We start from the raw sequence: 13,710 nt of genomic DNA, 5'->3' as shown, positions 1-13,710 counted from the left end.
TTTGTATCCTACCTGCATGGAAGCAGCCATTTTCAACCAGTTCTTGTAATTTGAAAAACTTTTCGATGTAATAAAATTTATTGATAGATTGCTCTACTAGAGTATTTTTTTATTAACGAACGGTTTTCAATTTTCTAATGAAATTAAATTAATCATATAAAAAAAACAACACGGAGACTTTTTTTTACTTTAAACTGAATTAGAAATGTAGAAATAAAATTAATTTCGGAAAAAAGCAATGGCTTACCATTTTTTTCGTCAAACATATAAAAGTCAATGCCATTACGCACGCCACTGTAGTTGCTGAAAACGATGGGGTATTTTGTGAAATAATCACCTTAATGAGGCATCCATTTTCACGAAATCTCGTTCAAATATCTCAAGCCGTTTCGAAAATATCAAGGAATTAGTAAATTATTTGGAATGCATTCAATTGTCTTGAAAACTAAGTATTTCCGGACAAAGGCCTAAATGATCTTTCAAACTACAAATAACTCGGAGAACAATATCTTGAATTTTGTTCCCAATATTTATGAAACCCTTTGTGTTTCTAACTCTTGATATTTTCATACTTATGACTTTTTTTCTATGTGTGGAAATATCAACATCGTAGAAGAATTCAAAGTGTAACAACAAGTTGTTACTCTTTGGTGAAATGATCTGAAATGAAGACGATTATTATTGGATATATATAACGAGTATACCTAGGTACTACTTTGGGAAGTTAAAAACAGGGGGAAAAATTTTCAACCTTTTTAATTTTTAATATCACTAATATTATCAACAACTATTAATTGAATTCATATATTGACTATAATGTTACATAAAAACAGTGTCTGAGCTTCTAAATAACCATTTCATCAGACGATACTCTCTGATCCAATGTTCAAAAAGTGATCCATGCACATTTTGTTCGAATGAATAATAATCGTGGATAACCATTAAAATATTTCAATATATATATCATTGATCACTGAATGAATTTCCATAACAATAAAATGATTACAGGATTTTAAGAAATTCATTGTAACCTATCTAGATTATGTCGAGAAAGCCCATTTTTTCCTATAATGCCTATATGTAAATGAAGTACAATTTTAAGAAGAGCTGTGTAATTGTTGGTCGAACATGAAAGTGCCCAATCCTTCACCAACTCGTTTCAAATTGGTTACATGATCTGCTATTTCCTTGATAGCATCGACTTGTTCTTGAAGATAGTGTGTCTCCAAGAAATCACATAAATTGACGTCCATATGACCTGAAGCAACACTATGCAAATGGAGTAGACTCTAGAACATAACAAAAATCATCGATTAACAACAAAATAATTTCAATAACATTATGTTACCTACATCTATAATAGAGGTAATCTATAGTTCTATAATCGTGCATTTCACATTTCATGATCCTTTTTTGCCCTGTTCAGACTAGGTGAGTAGTTTAGTCGAGTAGCGAGTGATAAAAAAGATTTAAGAAAAAATGGTGTGAAAACACCAAGAATTTAGTGGAGTAGGATAGTAGCGAAAATATTCAATGTTCCTGTGACTCATTCATTATTCATTGCAACTACGTTTTCGCGCTAAAGTTCTTTTAATTTTACCCATGTCGGCCATGTCTTTGCTACGCCACTGCTAACCAACTGCCTTCTTGATACCAGAGATTATAGTTAAAAGGGAAAGAGTCTCTTATCTCTGTAGTTATCCTGTAGATATCTACGAGTTAACCTAATCTAATGTAACATAAATAACAGATATATGCTCTATAATATTTTCTTGATATTTGGGGTGTTCCGCTTTAAATAGTTATGCTAGTTGATATCCATTTCCGCTTTAATGGAAGCCAAATATACTCGCAAATATTTTTAAAAGGGAAGTTTGTCTACCTGCTTTCTTTAAAAAATTTCAAAAAACTCTAATATGTATAAAATTTGTGGTAAACAGTTAATGGACACTTCTGATGAAACACCCTGTATATTAATATAATGCCAAGCAGTCTCGGGAAGAAATAAAACTAATAATAACATAATAAATTATATATCTATATTGACATATTTCTCTTCTGTAATCTTCAGGCTATGCCTGCGATATAGCTTTCCTAATAATTTCTTTCCGTTAAGTTCTAACAAATTTTTAAGACATTCTAATCATGTCTAATCCATTTCAAATTTAACATATGAGGCATATACTACCACATTTCGAAGCTTGTCAATCAAAACAATACCCATCAAAAGGAAGAAATTTTTTACATCTCATCTTTCCACACAAACATTTTACATTCAAACTGAATTTCTTATCATCTTCGATAATAGTGTCACCATAGTTGAAAGTTATTTCTTCATTGGCACCTATATCGTGTTTAGCAAAAATACATAGTTTAGGAAAATTATTTTGTACTCTTATAATAAGCAAATCACAATTAGGTTCACAGCTGTGATTGATATATCTGCCAATATTTCCACTTTCTGTGGGATCTATAATCGTCCTATATACCTTATCACCAAAATATTCATTAATGCAGAATATGTAATTCATTAAATATTTCAACTTATAAATGGGATACAGATTTTTGGCCATGTCAGAAGTTATGATTTCACCAGCATATTCACATATAAATGATCCAGAAGGAATTGATAATTTTGTAACAAGACCCAAGCCTTTACCATCAAAATGTTTAATTTCTAAGCCACGTCTTGGCCCACATTGAACTAACTTGTTCCCACATAGCTTTCCTATACATTCACAATTATCGTTACATTCATAATAAGGTTTTTCACTGAAATTTTTATTGATTGTATAAGACTCCAGATATCCCGGGTTTTGAAATACATATTTGGCACCGCTTCTTTGCAGACAGGAACACGTATTAGCTGAGCATTCCGATATACAAGAACAACCACTAAATTCGTAGCTTGATGTGAACAATTCAGAACAAATAATGGATTCAGGCAAATATTCGATATTGGAGTCAATATGTTCATAAGAATCTCTGAAATAATAATTCATTGTGTTTCGTTGATAAATTGAACAATTGTTTTGAGAAAATTCAATAAAACACAAATTTGGAAAACATCTCTTCCATTCAAGGTTAATTTAGTCTTCTGAGGTTATGTTATGTGTAATACTCTATGGTTTGAGGGATGACCAATTTTCCGGAATATATCGTGAAGTCATCATCAGTGTTGGGATCAGAGATATATCTATATCTCTGGTTGGGATCCAGAGATATATATCTCTGGGTATATCGTATCGTAAAGTGTCGATATATCTTTAACGATCTGAACGAAACCATCAGTTCTTTCATTTGGTATTTTCTTATTTCGATTAAAAATCATCATGTTTTCATCACGATATCGCTGATTGATCGTGTTGTGCACTCATTGAGTTCAATGTGTGTATTTCAATCATAGACGATATATTTTTATCGATATATAGATGTAATATCCCATCCCTAAATATCTGTCACCCAAGATTGTTTGATATTTACGTATGATTTTCACAACAGTGAATTAATGAAAAGAAATTGTGTTTTTGTGAAAAAGTTCATTTAGGAATATTAAGATATATACCAAACTAATATAACAAAACACGAAGTGTGTAATATGCCTCCTAAACTAAAATTTTCTGAGGGTGAAAGAGTGCTTTGCTTTCATGGTCCCCTCATTTATGAAGCAAAATGTTTGAAATCCACAATTACTAAAGATAAACAAGTGAAATACTTCATACATTATGCCGGATGGAACAAGAATTGGGATGAGTGGGTTCCAGAGAGTAGAGTATTGAAATATAATGAAGCTAATGTGTCACGTCAGAAAGAAGTTCAGAAAGCACATGCAGCACAGCCTAACAAGACGAAGAAAACTAAAAAACAAAAAACGGAATTATCAAAGGAAGGGGACTCGAGAGCTAGTACACCAAATAACGAGGTATCTACTAAAGGAGGAAAAACAAAATTCAACACAGGTCCCTCGAATAGTGGACAAGATTCCAACTCAGATGCCCCGAAAAAGAAAAGAGGAAGACCAGATTCTACAGTCGAGTCAGAAGAACAATTTCTGAGTAAAGTTGAAATCAAAATTAAAATCCCAGATGAGTTGAAACCTTGGTTAGTCGATGACTGGGATGCCATTACAAGACTGAAGAAACTGGTTCAACTTCCAGCAAAAGTAACTGTAAACCAAATCCTTGAAAATTATCTAACATTCAAAAAAAGTTCAAAAACTAATAATGTCAGTAAAGAGTCTGCTTGTCTTGAAATTGTTAAAGGTATTAAAGAGTACTTTAATGTTATGTTAGGAACACAACTGTTGTACAAATTTGAAAGACCACAATATGCTGAAATTTTGCAAAATCATCCTAAAAAGCCTGTGTCTGAAATTTATGGGGCTGAACATTTATTACGACTGTTTGTCAAGTTAGGAGCTATGTTAGCTTACACGCCATTAGATGAAAAAAGTATCCAATTACTTCTAGCAAGCATTCAGGATTTTTTGAAATACCTTATTAAGAATAGTGCCCAACTTTTTAGTATGCAACACTTTGTAAATGCAACGCCAGAATATCACAGAAAAGCACTGTAATATTGTTCCATTTTAATATACAAGTTAAATTATGTGAGTGTCATCATAGTGGATTGAGAGATATTACAATAGTAACTGCAATTGTTTAATATGTATTTGGAAAAAAATGCATAAGTTTGTGATTTTATCATTATTCAATTGATATTTATTATGTAGAATAATAATTGTTTTTCTAATAGAGCTGAGGTAAATAAGGAACCTCACAATGTTATCACTGAATATTTTGGTCCTCGTATCACTATGTTGATAAAAATATTTTCAGAAGTTGACAATTTCATTGTATTGTTTTAATTTTTTTATTCGATAATTGAAGGTAGTTATTATGTATTATATCACCAAAATAATAGTTAGTTGTATAATAAATCATAATATGATTGATATTTAAACTGATTTTTTTCTACAGAATTAACTGATTCACTTGATGCTGTACCTCGATAACAATCAACATTGTCTATACCATTACAAAAAAATAATGATGATTACTGTGGAATTTAAATTAATATTAGAATGGAAGATTTTAAATATTTCTGTATAAAGCAATTGTTGACGTGAAATAATTGATGATGGAATATTTGTGGTAGGATTTATTTCCATCATTTTGGCTTATTATACAGTATGGTCATTGAGGATTCAATGTGGGGGGATATATAGTGAATGGTATGGTGCAAAAGTATGGGATAAATTCATTTTCTCTCAAAATAACCATTTTTGTTTATAATGCTGAAACACATCTGGTTACCTAATTTTTAACATTCATTAGAAAGATTTTTTTTATTGGGAAGTATGTCATGTGACACCTCAATTCGAAGATCTCTGAATTACATATTTAATGGTTAGGTACTATATCTATCGTAGGATAGGATTAATACAAAAATAATCACATATTTTTTTATTATAGTGCGATTATACAGCATGGTTATTGAAGTTTTTTTTTAAGGCTCAAGCTGACCGATGACCTGCAATAATGCAATGAGAATAAAGAATTGATTTTTGCGATCCCATGTTGGATACGCTTCCTGTTTCGCGCACCTGACTGGAAAGCAGCATATATCTTTGATTGAGATGTCACATGACATGCCAATGACGTAATTTCTTTCATATGAATGTCAAAAATTGGGTTATCAAATATACTGACCCTGTATATCACAAACCAAGTTTTTCTTACACGAAACTCATTCTCGGGATCCCAGGGCGCGTATTTTCATAATTTTAGCTTCCTAATATGAAATATCATCCTTTCTGTGCCTAATTGATTGGATCCATGTTTTTGTCAATTTTTTCGAAAGTATCAGGAATAGGGAAGTACCAGACAGAAATACTCAGATGGGGATAGAGAAGCGAAAAAGGCTTTACTAAATAGGGTGTCTCATTTGAAATAACGAAGTTTGAATATAAGTATGAACAGTAAACGTCGCAACAATGAGAATATTTTAGAAGTATTTTCCGAATTTCCTAAAGGGAAATTAGTATATTTTGTGACTATAGTCACTGTAATTATTGGTACAGTGTCTCTATCAAATCAAGTTTAGAGTCACTGTATTGGTATCAGAGATAACAAGACAGGCAGTTCTCGCTCTTTTTGTGTGTGCGTATGCACAAACGCCAAAAAGTGATCACACTCGAGGAAGTGTAGATATACTCAAAGATTAATACTCTGTGATATAATTATGAAGGGTTCTGCTACCAATTAAAGAGTTAAAGTTCCTACTCTTTGCCTCTACCCCCCATAATGTGAATATTTGTTGCGGCTTCTTCTAGTTTCAGTTTCAAAAACTTACCTCATTGACACTTTTTTCTAATTCTAGGGCTGCGTGCATTGCCTCTTGCGCAGTTCCCCATTCCTGTTTTTCTGGAGCAGATATTTCCGTGAGAACTGTGTGACCTCCTCTCTTATTCATATATTCGATCAGTTTCCAAGCATGCTCCCTCTCTTCTACGCTGCAATCTTTGAAATATTTGGTGAAACCCGGCAAAGCGACGTCGTCTCTGTCGAAGTAGGCGGCCTTGAAAAAACATTATTTTTAATTCATAGTTTTTAATTCTAGTCTAAGGTTCAACACGAATTGACCCTCGCATACGTTAGTCCAAACCCCTTAATTCTTTACTGATTCGTTATGAACAAATGGAATGATTATAACTATCATCGCTTTTACTCGCTCCAGAGAGAAATCTCTTGCACAATAATTGGAATGAAAAAGGACAACAATAAAAGAAATAAAGAAAATTCATATAACCACAAACGTCACCCATCCAGGTACTGAACTCACTAATCGCTGCTTGGGTTTCAGAATTTTTGTATGTTCCTTATACATTCCCAAAATATGTTGACAGCAATACTTAGCTCTAAATTAGCGTTTTAAAGGTTCTTACGAAAATTAGGTGTAAGTATTTATGTGTAGGGACAAATAAATTCGGTAGAGAAGATAAGATTGAAGCGAGAAGCAAATGTTGTGCAGAAGCAGTGGTTCAGGAGGTCTGATATTTTTCCACAAAATTCAATCGTCTGTCTGAATCATCTCAATCCAACTCTTGCACGAGTTTTATTTCATAATAGTATATAGTCCTTGTCTTTGTGGGGAATCCTGGATAGAGATGATCTGCCTACTCCGGAAGCTTCTGATAATTTTCCTATGGAATGATGATTGCTGTCAGACAACGCAATAAAAAAACGGCCACTTCACTAGGTATAGCTTCATTATGACTACTCTTTGTGGGTGGTGTTGTTTATGAATTGAACTAATCTGTCTGAATTTTTCTGCTCTATAAAGATAAAACGTATTTGCGGCGAACAAAAAATGGTCAAGATATTTCTGGTTAAAAAATTATTGAATAAGCAGGCCTCGCACTTTTTTATTTGAGTACCTAGTACGAAAAAAAAAAAAAAAAAATAAATTTCACCTATAAATAGATGTTAACCTATATAATCCATACTAATATAAAAATGAAACACACAGGAAGGGAATAAAATAACAAAATTTTTCTTTATTAGATGCTGCTAGGAACCAGAAATCACAATATAAAAATGTGTTCAACACCAAAAACCTCACAAAATGTACCTCTTAATTCCTAATTGAGCTGGGACACTCAAGTCGGACATTTTTGAAAAGGAAATTCGCCCTTGAAAATGAGCTGTCACTCGACCCCTATTCAAACAAATTTTTTGGGGCTGTAGATCCCCCTCGTTGGGGGTTGCGTTTTTAAGACAATGGGAGTACCCTGAAATGTGTGTCACCCAGTGAACTAATGGGATATTAGTTATTATTACGAACATTAATAAACGTAGTGAGTTAAATTCGCTTATCATTGTAATACGAGGAATATCCGAGGGTGTGACTTCTTTTTATTGGGATACCTTAATTGTATTGATTCGATAATACGAATCGGGTATTTTTAACGCAAGGAATTCGAGTTGAAATAAGGCATTGAATCTCTTGTTTTAAAATGGTGTTAACAAACTAGTTAGCAACTAAAAGGTGTCCAAAATTTTTGCATCTCATTATTTCAAGGTTATTCAAGTGATCTCTCCACAGACAGGGTATCCCAGCTAAAACAATTTCTGAAATTTCAATAATCCTATTTTTACTGGATTTCAAGAAGATTTCACTTCTTCAGCTTCATCCCCCTAGCATCCGAAATTTACTCTAGGTAGGTTTTGAGTGGGAAATTAAGGACGAGTGACAAATCCTTTCAGAGGTTTTTCAACCTGTCTATGGCTTAATTTTTTTTTTACTGAAAACGAAATGGTTATAAAAAGTGTTCAGTTGGGATATCCTCAATATGTTGAACTACATATGGTTTAATTCCCGATTTCCATTCACTTGCTCTAGTTTTCATGAACAAAATCGATGAAAAAGATTTTAAAGAGATAGTATAATTAATATAGTTACAAACATTTACTTTAATAAAAAAAAAGTTCAATTCATTAAACAACCTTGGCTAGTTTTCTTCTTGTATCATAAAGTTAATTCATGTCATCAGATACAGGAAAAATATATTGTAGTATTCATAATTAGTTTGCCTCTAAATAATATAATATTGGCGGATGCGCGAGCGTTTTTATTGAATAGGCACCACTATTTGTCAATATATTATTTTTAGTACATTCAATTAACCTTTTTACTAATCCTTCTTGAACTCAAATGACTCACCAATAAAGTCAATTGAAACAATAGTCTGTAAGATTTGCAAAAATCCGGACTGGTTTATTCCTGTTAGATCTACAGATTAGTTTTCCCTTTCGGTTCTCGGAAATCAATCATATCACGTAGCATTTCCTCTGATAGCCTAAGGAAACTATTTTCTTATTCGTAAATTCCCGAAATTTGTTAATTGAATTTCGATTCAATTTCGCAGCACAGCTACGATAAGATGTTAATTTTTCTTGGATGAGAATTCGGATTCATAAAAATAAATGGTGCAATAATAATATTATTTGGAATGGGAATATTTCTGATCGTCATCAAATAGTTCGTTGTAATTCATGAATATTTTGGATTTATATTTAGTAAATTATATTTTTTTGAGACAGAAGTTAAATTTTAATCATAAATTGTCCACAAAATTCGGGTTTAATATTCAATGCCAAAATTCAACAGGTAAGAATATACTTATATTACCAAATTCAAACTTCACCATTCACTTATATGAATCATCAATGTGAGAATTTTTGTTCAATCAATTGATATAATCACAGATGATTTCAGTTTAATAACCATGTAAAAAAAATATCAAATTGCAATAATTTGTTAATATTATAAACGACATTGATTATACTCGCTATTCTTGTAAATTTGAATGAAATCGTGACCTATGCAACGCGAGGAAAATTCAAAATAGGTCCGATTTATAGTTTTCCTTCCAATTTATTTTCGCACGAATTTCAATTAGGCTTGAAGAATTTGCGGTTTATTTTAAGGCAAAATTAATTGACCGTTTGTGAACGGGACCTGAATTAATCAACCAAACAACAATGTATTTTTAGGTATGATAAATATTGCAGTTATAAAATGAGTCATTCGGGAAAACGCAAAAATCAATATTCGATACGATTAACCTAGAACTTCTGTTTACATTCTTCGCAACCGTTTTTCCCTGATGAATAACAACAATGTATTTTGTTTCCATCTCGAAATTCAGAAAATACTTTTGCGCTAACTCACCATCGAAATATATGTGTAACTGGCGAAAAATTCCAAGTTGATTTGTTTATTGATGGCATCTTCGCAATCTTTGTGAAAATTTTGACGCACTTGGGAATTGTGAGACATGTTGAGGAACCTCTCGGTACTGAGACGCTTTGAAACTGAATTACGAATTGTTTTCCACCAATATGTTTCATGAAATTGTCATGAAACACTCCTCTTTATTTACCCTTCGAAAAGTCACAGGCAACCCACAATACAGTATTGTTCAGACCTGACAAGATGTGAGATAAAGCGAAAACATAGTCACGGCTGTATCGTTGGTTGCAGCCTGCAGTTGCAAATTCTTGTACCCAGGAAGATACTAAATAAAATTAGATCATAAGATATGAAATAGAAAATATATATAATATTCATATACAGCGTGTCAGAAACTCATCAATAATTCATTAATAGGAATATATTCCTATTTTAAAAAAAGTAGAGGGGTGTGGGGTGTTAAGGGTGAGAAATTTCAAATTCAAAAAGCATAGGGAGGATTTCCCTTAATAATAATTAGTAAAAGAATAATGGATTTTCCTTAATAATTCTTCGTTCAAGAATTACTTTTTTCGCACACTGTCGGCTGTATTTATATTTATATTTGAGAGATGTAAAATGCAATATATCTACTGAATGGGCTTCTGAAAACTAAACAGACGAGATAACTGGAGAAATGAACTTATTTCGAGAAAATGCTTAAAGACAACTTCTTAGACAAAACTATCAACCATATGGCGAAGACGTAGTCATGTATGCGGATGATACTAATATATTGGTTGCGGCTACCAACATATCTGAGGTAGTTGAAGTATCACAAAGAAAATTTTCTAAAATCACGAACTGGTGTCAAAGGAATCAAATCAGCTTGAACCTGAATAAAACTGAATGTTTAATATTCTGCACCTCACACAACAGAATACAAAAGCCAGAGAGTGTCGATCTTCTGGGACATAATATTAAAGTTAACCAGAGTACCAATTTTCTCGGTATTATATTAGACGAAAATCTCAACTGGCACAATCATATTGATGCACTCCAACGAAGACTAAATTCAGTTCTTTACACTCTTCGAATGTTAAAACAGCAGACTGACTGCTTAAAACTGTATACTTCTCTAATTTCCAGTCAATCATGGGCTATGGAATCATCGTGTGGAGAAACAGTTCTGATGTTTCTAGAATATTCGTGATTCAAAAAAGGGCTTTAAGAAACTATGCTGCGTTTAACCTCCAGAGCATCCTGCCGAGGAATATTCAAAAGAGAAGGCATCCTAACAGTAACTGCACTGTATATATATCGAACTCTAGTATTCGTGAAGAATAACTTCCATTATTTTGAAAAATATTTGAATCTAAATATGACCAGGCGCATACACTCATTCCATGTTCCGAAGTGTTCTTTCACGCTAACACAAAGAAACGTAGAATACATGAGCCTTGCATGTTTTGTACAACAAGTTGCCCAAAAAATATCAAATTATAGCAGATATAAAAAAATTCAAAAAAGTTGTTCAAAAACTACTTGTTGATTTGGAACCATATTGTATGAGTGAATATTTGAGTCATAGTTTTCTTGTGTGAACATCTCTGTTTTTTTTTTTCTCTTGCTTTTGACTTGTTTTCTCTTCAAAATTGTATTTTTGATCATGAAAATAAATATTATTATTATTATTATTATTATTATTATGACATGAAGCAATAAGTGATAAATCTGCTCCAAAAGCTGACATAAGAAAACGCAGCTAGGTAAGAAAAAAGTACAGAGGTCATCCTGTAAATGCCGTTCAGTTGCATATATGTGTTGTATTTGGATCGAATATTCCTGTTTTTTTACAGGTCAAATCAACTCAAGTGGATCTATATAATCCAAAAGCAAATTTAAGAACAAAAAAAAAGGAACTTCGTATGTCCCTAGGGATGTAGCTTAAAGGGAAGCAGCTGATGTGAGAGAATGATAATCTTGGAAGGAAAGGAATCAACAATATCTCGGACGTTGGACCTACTAAAAATTAGGAATGCGAAAGTTCACCGCGAATGCATAAATCAATTTTCATAATGGAAATAAAGAATTAATAAATTTTCATTTTCGATTGTTTTTCAATGTTTAACTAGAGATCTTTTGAATGCAGTATTATCTGAGTCACGCACACACTGTGTCCTATTTCCTTTGTGAGTTGTTCGTCCTTTTACAGATATTCAGTTTCCAATAAGTATTGAAATCTGTTTATAGGTACGGTTGTACTGGTTGTAGATTATTTTATGGGGTTACTTTGCAAAATGGGACCTTTAAGACACAGTATAGACATGTTATACTGTGCTTTTAAGATCAGAGCTCTGTTGCACCGCTACACTACCTTTAACTAGGTAATTCCAAAGATATTACACATGTGTAATATCTTTAGCCAGAATAGAAAATATATGTGATGAAGGTAGAAATTGCAATAATGCTCTGGTCAATTTTTATCATATTAAACTGTGAAGTAACAGGTCTTCACATTATTCCTTGTCTTGGCTATGGCGATCACAGATAGACAACGTTTGATTACAATCGCAATTCAAAATTCGAAATTGCCAAACTATTTTTTTCATGAAGTGTTTTGGACATAAATGTCAAAATGAATAAAAATTCCAGTGCAGAATAAAATGAACAAAATAATCTATTCCAGGATATTTCCAAGCCTCAAACTCATCTTGAAAAGATCATGCCATTGTCACTGTGGTCCAGCAACGCCCCCACAAAGATTCACTTGTTGCGGGCTAGTTCCAGAGTTACTTGGAAAGGCCCCATGTGAATCACTTATCGTGTCCTATAGGAGGGTGTGTGCAGACTTAGGAAACGAATTAAATCCGATCGATTGCAAGGATGAACCCATCGTAAAGTGGTGTGCTAATCCCGACAAGCTCTATACCCTCTTCATGCTAGACCCTGATGCTCCTTGCAGGGTGATGCCGGCTTCTAGAAGCTGGTTACATTGGTTGGTGGGCAACATCCCTTGCGGATCAATCGAAAGAGGAAGAACTATTGCATCATACGTTGGTCCTGCACCACCAAGAAACACCGGATATCATCGATATGTGTTTCTGGTATACCAACAATGTTGTGAAATCAATTTTCAAGAGAAGTTCATCTCAAACTGTTGCGTTGAGGGGCGGCCTAAGTTCAGTTTACAGTGTTTTGTACAAAGGTACAGTTTGGGCGAACCCCAGGCAGGAAATTTCTTCAAAGCCGAGTGGGACTGCTACGTCGAAAATATAAATCGTCAATTGGGTTTAAAATAATCATGGAATTTTATGTATTCAATATGCTGAGCGACAAATACACTGTTTTGTTTGTCGTTATTTTTGGCCCCTTTTCAAAAGTTCATCATTGTAAACAATTTTTTCCAGAAAAACATATATACAGGGTGATTGGAAACGGGAAATCCAGAAACTGGAGATACATATATGTATATGAACTTATATGACGATTAAACCAAATTCGTTGCCTTATACAAATTTTGCTTGTCGACGAGGTAGTATGGAAATTTAATGGTATATAAAAATTGACTACGAACAGTGTAGGGTTTTCTTTTAAATATCAATTCGGAATCTGTAGCTCATATAGAGAGCGCCCATTATATGAACAATACATAAAGATCATGCACCATTAATATATTTTTACGTTTTTTGTAAAAAAACTTTACCGCCCTAAAATAATTGATCGGGGCCAGTTAGGCCTAATGTTCATATAATTAAGTATAGTATCTCCATTTTCTGAATGCCTCTTTCGGTTTGAATCACCCTTTACGGCCTTCACCCTGTATATTGTAGGTATACCTACCAGAAGCGAATATTGAAGCCGATGAACGTAACCTTGCGGGACACCTTTTTCTATCCATTTCAACTAACATTGATTGAAAATGAGATTATTAAACAATAATTTGACCATTCGCCAGTAAATCGTCCTTGGAAG

General features: G+C 33.0%; 4 protein-coding genes across 4 annotated transcripts; 2 read left to right on the top strand and 2 right to left on the bottom strand.

Annotated features, from left to right (window-relative positions):
• Nucleotides 1-737: 737 nt before the first annotated feature.
• On the bottom strand, nt 738-9,959 carry LOC123309238 (soma ferritin-like). Its single transcript, XM_044892227.1, has 3 exons — nt 9,736-9,959; nt 6,355-6,579; nt 738-1,289 (listed from the first exon to the last, which is right to left on the bottom strand). The coding sequence occupies exons 1-3, from the start codon at nt 9,841-9,843 to the stop codon at nt 1,098-1,100; spliced, it is 525 nt and encodes a 174-aa protein (XP_044748162.1). The 5' UTR covers nt 9,844-9,959; the 3' UTR covers nt 738-1,097.
• On the bottom strand, nt 2,018-3,108 carry LOC123309237 (probable histone-lysine N-methyltransferase set-23). The gene has a single exon (XM_044892226.1). It carries the CDS (start codon nt 3,000-3,002, stop codon nt 2,205-2,207), a length of 798 nt encoding a protein of 265 aa, XP_044748161.1. The 5' UTR covers nt 3,003-3,108; the 3' UTR covers nt 2,018-2,204.
• LOC123309235 (mortality factor 4-like protein 1) lies at nt 3,383-4,962 on the top strand. The gene has a single exon (XM_044892225.1). The coding sequence runs from the start codon at nt 3,599-3,601 to the stop codon at nt 4,574-4,576; it is 978 nt and encodes a 325-aa protein (XP_044748160.1). The 5' UTR covers nt 3,383-3,598; the 3' UTR covers nt 4,577-4,962.
• Nucleotides 9,960-12,285: 2,326 nt separating the features above from the next.
• On the top strand, nt 12,286-13,097 carry LOC123309748 (protein D3-like). The gene has a single exon (XM_044892990.1). It carries the CDS (start codon nt 12,402-12,404, stop codon nt 13,035-13,037), a length of 636 nt encoding a protein of 211 aa, XP_044748925.1. The 5' UTR covers nt 12,286-12,401; the 3' UTR covers nt 13,038-13,097.
• The last annotated feature ends 613 nt before the right edge of the window (nt 13,098-13,710 follow it).

Source organism: Coccinella septempunctata, chromosome 3 (assembly GCF_907165205.1).
Source record: "Coccinella septempunctata chromosome 3, icCocSept1.1, whole genome shotgun sequence".
Classification (NCBI taxonomy): domain Eukaryota; kingdom Metazoa; phylum Arthropoda; class Insecta; order Coleoptera; family Coccinellidae; genus Coccinella; species Coccinella septempunctata.
This window is presented reverse-complemented; position numbering and strand designations above follow the sequence as displayed.

Coding starts and splice junctions, on each gene's coding strand:
- LOC123309237 (XM_044892226.1), bottom strand. CDS start 3,002: ATGAATTATTATTTCAGAGATTCTTATGAACATATTGACTCCAATATC.
- LOC123309235 (XM_044892225.1), top strand. CDS start 3,599: ATGCCTCCTAAACTAAAATTTTCTGAGGGTGAAAGAGTGCTTTGCTTT.
- LOC123309238 (XM_044892227.1), bottom strand. CDS start 9,843: ATGTCTCACAATTCCCAAGTGCGTCAAAATTTTCACAAAGATTGCGAA. Junction 6,580..9,735: donor GTTACACATATATTTCGATG/GTGAGTTAGCGC, acceptor TGTTTTTTCAAG/GCCGCCTACTTCGACAGAGA. Junction 1,290..6,354: donor TAGAAAAAAGTGTCAATGAG/GTAAGTTTTTGA, acceptor GTTATGTTCTAG/AGTCTACTCCATTTGCATAG.
- LOC123309748 (XM_044892990.1), top strand. CDS start 12,402: ATGAACAAAATAATCTATTCCAGGATATTTCCAAGCCTCAAACTCATC.